This window comes from Mesitornis unicolor, unplaced genomic scaffold, assembly GCF_000695765.1.
Source record: "Mesitornis unicolor isolate BGI_N332 unplaced genomic scaffold, ASM69576v1 scaffold4479, whole genome shotgun sequence".
Taxonomy (NCBI): Eukaryota; Metazoa; Chordata; class Aves; order Mesitornithiformes; family Mesitornithidae; genus Mesitornis; species Mesitornis unicolor.
Genome location: NW_010209089.1, coordinates 36,584 through 47,300, shown reverse-complemented (window position 1 = coordinate 47,300; position 10,717 = coordinate 36,584). Strand labels below are relative to the sequence as shown.

At 44.1% G+C, this 10,717-nt stretch overlaps 1 protein-coding gene across 1 annotated transcript in view; it reads left to right on the top strand.

Annotated features, from left to right (window-relative positions):
- Positions 1–239: 239 nt before the first annotated feature.
- The window catches only part of LOC104547166 (membrane-associated guanylate kinase, WW and PDZ domain-containing protein 1-like), a gene marked incomplete at both ends in the record, with an annotated part of 36,135 nt that continues 25,657 nt past the window's right edge, over positions 240–10,717 (top strand). Inside the window, one exon of the mRNA XM_010192751.1 lies at positions 240–359. Within this exon, the coding sequence (XP_010191053.1) occupies positions 240–359 (120 nt within the window). The remainder of the gene's footprint in view (positions 360–10,717) is intronic.

The window sequence follows — 10,717 nt, the reverse complement described above, 5'->3', positions numbered from 1 at the left end:
AATTTCTAAATGTTGTCTTTGGGTGGAACAACTGGTGCTGCCAGCTCAGCCTGTGATCTGTGTCTTGTCCTGTTTTCAGTGGGCTCCTCAGTTCCAACCGAACTCATGACACTGCTCTCTGGGTAGCTCACCGAATTGTAATTTACTGATAATGTGGGATCTTTATGATCAATTTTTATTGTCCCTTTTAATTCGTGATAAAGAAACAACTATATTAATGTGCTAATTTTTCCTTTCAGGCACAACCCGCCCTCCGAGAGAAGGAGAAGTGCCTGGTGTGGACTATAACTTTCTGACTGTGGAAGAGTTTCTAGAGTTGGAACGAAGTGGGACCCTTCTGGAAGTAGGAACTTATGAAGGTATGAAGTCACATTAAAAAGTACTCCAAATAACTGTGTCAAGGACACCAGACTCACAGCACCCTCACTTGAGTATGGACCTCGCTTTCCATCCTAGTGCTCTACTTCACGTTTCTCTTTGCACCCTGAGAGGAAATTCCAATATTGCTCTGCTTTTGTCTTTCCTTACAAATACCTCAAAAGATTGACATCAGTAGGCCAGGAAAACCCAATATGAAATCCAGTAAAGAAATAGTGAGGGAAGACAGCCATGTGTCTTGAGCCAGCAATGTGCCCTTGTGGCCAAGAAGGCCAACGCCATCCTGGGGTGTATGAGAAGGGGTGGTTGTAGGTCAGAGAGGTTCTCCTTCCCCTCTGCTCTGCCCTGCTCAGACCACATCTGCAATATTGTGTCCAGTTCTGGGCCCTCAGTTCAAGGACAGGAACTGCTTGAAAGAGTCCAGCAGGGCCACAAAGATGATGGAGGGAGTGGGGCATCTCCTGCTGAGGAGCGGCTGAGGGAGCTGGGGCTCTTGAGCTTGGAGCAGAGGAGACTGAGGGGAGACCTCATTCATGGGGATCAATTTGGAAAGGGTGAGTGTCAGGAGGCAGGAGCCAGGCTCTGCTCTGGGATGTCCAATGCCAGGACAAGGGGCAATGGTCCCAAGCTGGAGCACAGGAGGTTCAAGCTGAAGATGAGGACAAACTTTGTCAGTGTGAGGGTGGCAGAGCATGGCCCAGGCTGCCCAGAGAGGTTGTGGAGTCTCCTTGTCTGGAGACACCCAAACCCCTGGCCATGTTCCTGTGTGACTGCTCTGGTGATCCTGCTCTGGCAGGGGTTGCACTGGGGGAGCTTCCCGGGTCACTTCCAACTCCTGACATTCTGTGATTCTGTGACAGCTTGGCAGTGAATGAAAATGCATCTTTTGTTGTATCTGCTGTAGCCCATCTCCTTTTTCGCTTCTGCTTCCCTCCTGCTGTCTCTCTCTTCACCTTCCCTAAGTAGACATCCTTCATCATCTAGTTGTGTCTCACTGTGCAGCTAGGTCACACGCTGCTTTCGGCCTTGTTTTTTCTTCCTTATTCTTGAAGAATTACTTCTAACTTGGGTCATTGTGGAGATCCTTTTTACAGCACACTTCACAGACAAGACTGAGACAGCCGAGGGGCGTTGAAATGTCACCAGGGTGAGAGCAGGAAAAAGACAGCTTTGACTTCCAAGAAAATGCAAGACAAATTGGCTGTATTTAGGCACACAATAGGATTTATGTAATGAAACCTGTATTCTGTTTCTCCTTTAAACTGAAAACTCCTTTGGGGGTGGGTTGTTTGTTATTTTTTCATTTTTCCTGGTTTTTTTTTCCCCATGGAGAACATTCAAGTGTACCTCTTGAGAAGACAGTGAAAGATGTTACAGGTTTGAAGGTCCTTTCGGTGTACTTCAGCTCATTCATGTCATGTTTTCAATTGCGAGAAGTGAAATGGATCTTGTAATTACAAGCAGCTGAAAAAGCCTTATTCTTGCAGCCGTTAATAAGAAACATGAAATACATTTGAAAATATGAGCTACACACAAATAGCTGATAGTCTTTGAAAAGTAGCCATCAAAAATGAACAAAAAAGGTTGTGACATACGATTTTGGTTTTCAAGCTCTAAAAGAAAACATCCTAGAACACTGCTTGTTTAATCTACTTTTTAAAAAAACTCCCTCGTAAGGTCACCTTTAAACCTTGCACTTATTCCCAAATGCCGACAATTGCGGTGTGAAGCGTAGTTTGCATGAAGATGCTAAATGTATAATTTGGTTTCACTCTTCCACCTCTCTGAGCTGATTAGCTCCATCAGCACCAATGCAAACGTTCCAGCAGCAGCACTTCACCAAAATGAGCTTTTTCCTCTCCGTGTGTCTAATTATAACACTAAATTAGTTTCCTTTGTCGTGGTACTCGAAATAGATCAGCTGAACAGCCTCACCATTGCTTCCTCATCCTATTTGTTCTGGTGACCTTTCCACTTGGAAATGCAGAATGGGTATCGGGCTGTAAGTGGGCTCCTGGGACACGCTGGGAATTAGTTTTCAGGAAATGCTGTACCCATCTGGGACAGTTGTAACGTGGTCGTTTCATCGCTTATGTGATTATATGCGGTAGCAGCTAAACTGTTTAGATTTCACGGGTTGCTCTTTTGAGTTGCTGGAGGTGAGGTGGATTTCTGGTCCGGCTAATGCGTATTTCATTTCTGTGGGTGATAGGAGTGTCTGAACTTTAAAGGAACAATTTGTCAGAAGTGGTGAGGAGCCTTTTTCCCTGGTGACATCTCCACGCTGCTGGCGTGTGGTGGCTGGGGAGAGCTGGCCCATGGAAGGAAAAATCAATAAGAATAAAGTAAATAATGATGATGCATGTGTGCACATATGCATGAAGACACATTACTGTTTGATTGTAATGTGAAATAAATAAAGTTCATTTTTCACTGACAGCTTCAAGAAATGATTTTACTGCCGTCCGAGATTTCCTTAATGGCTTTGTTGTACTTTTTTTGGAAATCTGATTTTACAGCTGCATTGATCAAGACAGTGTTGATCTTGATTAGATCTTGGAAGATGATGTGATTCAGACTCAATGCTGCAATCACCAGCAATTTTGTCTATAATAATAAAATACTCTGCCAAAAAAAACAGACCACAACTAAGTTAGACTTCTCACCAGCAATTTTGTCTATAATAATAAAATAATCTGCCAAAAAAACCAGACCACAACTAAGTTAGACTTTTGATGTTCAAGTCTTTGCTGTTACCCAGCTTTATAGTCTTAAATTACTTTAGTTTTCATTTGTTCTGTGCTGCAATTTGCTGCCTTTTTTTCTCGCATGCACCACCCTTATGAATTTGTTTGTATTTTTGACCCTGCCAGTGCTGGCTTATTCTAAACCAAAGGGATGGAACCTAACAAAAGGAAATAATCTTCTATTTCTCCCTGGTGAAAAATAAAAGAATACCTTTAATGCACGGCTTTTATTATTAATAGTGCTACCTATTGTACTGAGTGAGAATCAAACAGTTGTAAAGATAGGTTGCTTTTGATTACAGTGTCATTAAGTGATTTAGAGATGAAGGAAGGGGAATACTGTGAAATGGAGAATGATGAAGGGAGAAGTATTCGTGTGCCTGCCAGCCACAAGCTCATGTGGCTCAAGCAGGCTGGCGGTTTGGGGTCAAAGTGGTCCCAAGGTCCCTTCTGGCCCTTAATTTCTGAGCATCTCCATGTGGTAGTGGGGTAGATGGGTATATGCTCTGTATTGCTGACCTGAGCAATCTAGATTAAAGTTTTGGCATTACTGGCTGGGCGGAGAATGGCTCAGAGCAGTCCCGAGGAGAAGGACTTGGGGGTGTCGGTCGATGAAGAACTCAACATGAGCCACATCCTGGGCTGCATCACAAGAAGTGTGGGCAGCAGAGCCAGGGAGGGGATTCTGCCCCTCTGCTCTGCTCTGGTGAGACCCCACCTGCAGTGCTGTGTCCAGTGCTGGGGCCCCCAACACAAAAAGGCCATGGAGCTGTTGGAGCGGGTCCAGAGGAGGTCACAAAGATGATCAGGGGCTGGAGCACCTCCCCTACGAGGACCAACTGAGAGAGTTGGGGCTGTTCAGCCTGGAGAAGAGAAGGCTCTGGGAGGACCTTATTGTGGCCTTCCAGTACCTGAAAGGTGCCTAAAGAAATCTGGAGAGGGACTTTTTACAAGGGGAGGTAGCAACAGAACGAGGGGGAATGGTTTTAAAGTGGAAGAAGGCAGATTTAGACTGGATATTAGGAAGAAATTCTTTACTGTGAGGGTGGTGATACCCTGGCACAGGTTGCGCAGGGAAGCTGTGGATGCCCCCTCCCTGGTGGTGCCCAAGGCCAGGTTGGATGGGGCCTGGAGCAGCCTGGGCTGGTGGAAGTGTCCCTGCCCATGGCAGGAGTTGAACTGGATGAGCTTTAAGGTCCCTTCCAACCCAAACCATTCTGTGATTCTATGATTTGTTTGCCTTTTGAAGGCACAGAGCCACCCAGATACTGGCATTGTCTTTAGGGAAAATCACCTTGTGGGTGAAGACATGACACAACCATTTGTTTAGTAACAGTTACTGAGGAGAACTTCTGGGGAGAAAGATTGGATAGCAAGAGGGGTAACACCAGGACTTTGATGCCGATATGGATACTATTGATTTGGAAAGAACAGGAACAGTTGGAAACCATAGTAGAGTAGGAGAGTGCATCAGGTTTGAAAGAACAACCTGGGTTTTGCAAAGTGCTCTAATAGGAAAGAGAGATACTGCAAGCTGAATAGGACAAAAAAGGTGGTGTATACCTACTGGGCTGTGTAAGGTCATTACTATTCCTTCTCATGTGCTGCAAATAGGTTCCTTTGTACAGTTTTTGATTCACATCCCTGTGAATGCAGAGTAGGCATAGCAGCTGATTCTCTGGTCACCTTCCTGGTGTGTTCTGCACCCAAAATGCTCCAAAAATCCTGATGTTTGAAAGCCTTTATTCCTTTTAGTTGTAACATGCAGCTTATAACCATCAAGCCTAGAAGCATCTTCTTTTTTCCCCTAATGAAAGCTCCACGTTGATCATGTGAATCCAGGAGCTGGAGTTGAAATCCTGGAAGCCCTGCCCAAAGCTGTGGTGCTGCACCAGTATTGGTGCTTTTTGCACCTCATGTATGCTGGCAAAGCTGCACAAGCCAGTTAATAATTAGTAATTCCCATGGACAATACTCATTAGGAATGAAAAATCTTTTTAGACTGCACATTAGCTAGGCCTTCTGGTGTGTAGGAAACCATGATAATTGTAATCTCGGTCGTTTATTGACCGGTCCTTCAGGCCATAAAATACTGATGGATGCATGGAAGTAATTGTGTAGGTTACTAATTATTTAGCAATTACTTCTGCATTTGAATTGTGGGCTCTCACAGGGATCCCAAGGTACCTCGAGAGTCTGTTTTGAGCAGAACCACAACTTCTAGATTTTATTCCCATTTCTTCCCCAGCTGCTGAGTGGCCCTGAGCAAATCAGGTAACGGCTCCATACTTCAGGTTACTGGCCTGGAGAATATTAAAATAACACTTACTTCTCTCTTCATTAATATTTCAGCAGATGTCCTGTGCCTGAAGTTATCTCCTATTACCAAGAGGAGGGAGAGAGCGGCAGTGGAGATGGGCACTGTGCAGATGCATGGGGACATAGCACGGTGGCTGGATGTTGAACGGGGACGGCTTTGTCGCCGGGGTCTGATGAGGCTGTATTAATGAATGCCTGCCCAGCACTTAGTGATCCTCGAAAGAAAAAGTGCTGCACTTTATAACGTGTGAAGGGTTATTACATTATAGCGTATTATTGTCAAGGCATCATCTTTCATTCTCGGGACAAGTGTTATGTGATTGCCAAGAGAAGTAATAAGTAATCTGCATTAGTCTCATGACTAAGATGTAATGGGGTGACTTGCTAACATTTCTAAAGTGTATAAAACTAGGTACTGTAGACAGGGTCTCCAATTGTGGCACTTAATGAGTGTAATAAATTACCTTAATAGCTCAGTCAGAATTTCAGCTGAAGTAGAGAGGTGTGTTCAGCAACATGCTTCAAATCAAGATGCCTTTAGCTTAATTTATCTGATGTGTAAGCTCTCCTTGGGTTTCTCTGCAGCAGTCTTGCTCTCCCAGCTGCTTTAACAAAATGGCTGGATTTTCTTTGCTGCTCCTCTGCTGTCTTTGCAGCCCGTGGGTCTGGCCAGCTTGGTACAGCCTTGAAATGAGCGCTGGGTCTGTGGCAAGCAAAACGTGCCAGGGAGATTGGGCGAGTAAGGGTGGCAGATGCTGGGGATGCCCATGCAGTGGAACAACATGTTCCACTTAATAAAAGAAGATCTGCTTATTAATGTCTCCGTACTACAGATTGACTCAATAAATCATAATGGCTCCGTTAGCACCATTGCAATGTATCATGTCGAATATCTTGTCAAATATCCACTTATTAACATCTGTGCACTGCAGAAAGTTTTCCTTCTATCTTTGGCATTATACTTTGCTATCTTTATTTTTTTTAATTGTTATTTTATAAACCATTAGTAAAAAACCCACAAGTCCTTGTGCATGAGTACTGCTGTACTGCAGTGTCATTTGATAACAGTGCTTCATTGTACAAGCAGCTAAAGTGGGACCTGAGTAACTCTCTCTAAAAGCAAATATTCAAGTATCTGATAGGGTTGTAGAATGGTTTTCAATTTTCTGAGGAATTCCTGATTGGCTTCTCTCTGTGCATGTTCAATAAGAGGTTTTCCAATGTGAACTCTGTCTAAAATTGTTCATTAGCAGCTTTGCTTTTCACTGTTTCTTGATGCATCTGAAAACACAAACCTTGGGGGAAGAGATGTTTCCCAAACACCTCTGTCAAAAAAAGGGTACGGTGAGTTGGTTGTTTTTAAGTTAGATTTCAGGGTATTTTAAGGCATTATTTCCTCTCTAAGCACAGTCTGATTCATTGAAGGCTGTCCATAGCAGTCCACTGATGGCAGCCAGGCACATTTTGGTGGTGTTTTTTGGTCCTGGATGTGCTCAGGACTCTCTCCAGAAGTGACTGCTCCTTGCTGCTGTGCCCCAGCTCCTTTGAAGCCTGGCTTCCACATGTCACCATTCACAAGCCAGCGCTTCTGGAGGCCCAAGGCGTTAATGGGACGTGGCCTCGTGGTGGAAGAATCCCTAGAAATGTTGAAGTATTTGCAAGAAGGAAGGTTGCACATTGCAGTGACTTAACATGGTACTTTCTTGGTTCCTGCAGCCTTGCACCAGGTATGGTGTGCTCCAGCTGCTTGCCCTGTGTTTGCTGTATGTACCATGCACAAGCACATGTTTATTTATGCTCCCTATGATTTTTTAAAATCTATTTGCATAGGGATATAACAGTTGCTGGAAGGCATCTGGGCTCAGGAAACACCTTGAGCTTCCATAACAGTCTCAAGCCCCATGCTACCAAACTTGTACTGCTCATGTGTTACTTTAATATCTTTGCTTTGTTTTGGCTTGTTAGAAATTTTCCATATGTTAAATGGAAAATACACAACTGTACATGAGTGTTAACAGTAGGAGTTGGCCGTACTTCATGATCTGAACACAAGGAAAATCAGAATAAATGAGACTGGTTTGATCTGTAGGTGACTTTCAGCTGTGCTGTCATTGCCTATGGGACGCTGATTGGAGTATGTTACATTTCAGACATAAGTGGAAATGTGCGTGCTGTAACATTTCGACTAATTTAGCAAGAAACTCAGCCTGATCTTTCAGTTAGCCTCACCATTGCTAACTGCAAAAACGGATCGAGGATCCACTATGTAAAGCTAATTGGATTTGCACGTATTGCAGGTTAATTTCTCTGAGACCTCTTTCGTTGCCTGTGTTTTGCTGCCGATCCAGATGCTGGATCTGCGGCCTCCTCCCGGTTGCTTGGATACTCCGAGTTTCCTCGAGGCAGTTGCTAATCCATGTGCGGTTGCAGCGAGGTGAATCCCACAGACAGCAGCCAGATCTGTCAGCTGAATGTGGAAATCTGTAGCGGAATGTGAGCTGGGAGGAGAGCAGACAAAACGGGGTAGCAGGAGCTCTGCTTCATTCATCCCGTGCTAATCAGACACAAGCACCCTTGCTGGATTAGATGAGCAGAGGCTCTTCTGCTAAAATTAGGGGTCAATTGCTTTGGTTGTGCTACAGTGCAGAGAAGGGCTGCGTCTCCGAAAAGAAAACAATTACATTAATAATTCCATTTACAGTCTTCATGTCAAGGCCTTGCTTAATTTTGCTGCTTATCTCCAAACCTGTTTCCCAAAATACCCACTTGCATCCATACAGTAAGCTGTAAACTGCTTTGTAAAACATGAGCTGTTAATGGAGTCCTTGTTAACACCGAGTGGTAGCTTTGAAGATCAGATGCACTTCTGCTACACAGAGGCTTTTGAGTTCCTTGGCTTTTTTTTGTAATTGCAAAATTACACCTCACAGCAGGCGCCAGTAAATCCAGAACCGCGAGACCTCTCCTCCGTGCTTTCCTGAGAGACAAGCGTGCTGAACCTCCTCACGCCAGAAAAGCAAGACAAGTTCTCCTCCCCAGAACTAGAGAATAGCTACGGCACAGCCCACACCTACGGATTACAGTAACTGCAGTATATGGTTTGGGACCACATTCTTCAGTTGCTGTTGTACCGTTAGGATTAATGCTCAAGCTCATGCTTGGCCTTGCGTGCAGCTCCTCTGCCTTCCTGCACCTCTGTCCCCAACCAAGCAAGGGGAAACACCTACTTCCCCCTTCAGTCCTTTTAGATTGCATCCCTGTGCATTTCTACCCATCCCAGAAGCAGCATCTTGGATGGAAGGAGTCCTTTCAACTGTAATTGAATCAAATAGTGATTGGCAAAAGGGTTTATGGATTAGATTCATAGCTGAATTCACCTTATCATTCACCTTACTTCAGGGTAGGTAATTGGTGTATTTTTGTGAATTACCTTTTCTAGGTCACATAAACAACTTCAGGTTGTCTGTGAATTTACTGCCCATTGGGGGAATGTTTAATAAGAATATTTTGTTATTTTGAAATATAAGAGATTTTTTTGCCATTACCACTAGGTTTCTAAAATTTAGAAAGAAAAGTCTTCTTGGCTGATAGCGCTGCTTTAATTCACAAGTCACAGGCCAGGGTAGAAGCTGCTGAAGATTGCTTTCATTGATTATGATCACTGCTTGAATTGGCAGAGGAAGAAGTGTTACGATGATGAGAACTTGTCTTATTGTTGTGATTAGCTGTTACCAAAGTCTAATTACTGCGCGTGATGCTAAAATGTGTAAGCTGCTGACACTTGAGAGATAAGGAGATGAAAAGCAATCAACTCATTCCAAATAGCTATTCTGGTTTTTTTATTATTATTGTTATTTTTGTGTACTCAGTGGCGCTTTAGAGTGTGTGGATGAAGTTACGGTTTTGGGTGTGAAAGCTGCCAGCAAGCTTTGGTTGTGGTTAAATAAGCTCTAAGGACCAAAGGACTGAATAAAATAAGGGATAGTGAAAGGCGATGACAAGGAATTCAGTTAATGGCATGAGCATCTGCTGAGTGAATGCATTGTTATTAGCTATTAATTTGGTTGCTGTAGGCAGGATTCTAATGTCATGGAGAAGAGAGTAAAGCGTGGGAGCCCAGTTCCCTTAAGAATCAGACATTGGAAAGTGCCATTTCTGCCGTGCTGGCTGTTCAAAACTGGTATTTCCACAGACAAGGGGAGGTTTTCCCGCTGTCTTCACCAAGAAATCTCCTCTATCTGGGAGCTGGGCTGCTCTTTTCCAGCTCTGAGCCATCCGGTTAGGGACAGAGCCCTCCGAAGTTTTGCAGAGCACCCCAGGCAGTCCTGCCATAACTACTGTGCTGACTTCAGACAGTGTTTTGGGATGCTCTGGGATGGCAGATGCTTGTGTATGCACATGTACCATGCTGCTAATAATTAGAGCTGATTGGATATTCAGTACAAATTACACTGGCTATGAAGTTAGCCCCTTCTTTAAGCTTACAAGTGGCTCACAAAACACTGTTAAAGCGTATTTTTAAATGTATGTTTTTTCGTAAATGCTGGCAGATTTAATTTGAACAAATACTGTCGAGTCTGAGTGTTTTAAAACTCTTGCAGGGCTGCTCACTGTCAGTTGTTAATGGTGCACGTTTGGATTTCTGAGTCACAGGGTAAATATTTTCTCTTCCTAATTGCTGGGAATAAACATGAGTTTTGATGATAATTTTAAGTGCCAGGCCCCTCTAATGGTGTCTCTGCCCCCACGCCCGGGCCCACGTGTCACGTCTTCAGAAAGAACTGCGTAAAGAAGAGAAATAGGTCTGACTGCACCAGCAAACGTGGGGAAAAGAGAGTGCTGCCATTTCCTCTCATTCCCTGTGTCACCTGGAAGCTGTTTTGGAGCTCGCTTCTGCAGTTTTTCAGTATGGGCTGGGTTGTTTCCCAAACCTTGTGTGAGTCTGAACGAAGAACTCTGATTTTTGGGGGTATTGACTCAGGCTGAATCTGCCTCCTGTGGAGGAAAATGGAAAGTTCAGCCCTAGTGGCTGCATTTCCATATTCTGTAGAGCAAAGCCCACCCATGCAGAGCCGTGCTCAGTCTCAAATTCCTGTTTGCTCATCATATGTGTTCATATGTACTCGGAGAGATCCTCTAAGGCAGGACACTGCATTGGTAGAAAATAATTATTCTCTAATAGTAGAACCAGCAGCCATGGTTGGTTTGAAAAGTGACTAAAAATTTCAGTGTAAGCTAATCTGAAATACCTCAGAGGATCCTGTTTTCCTGCT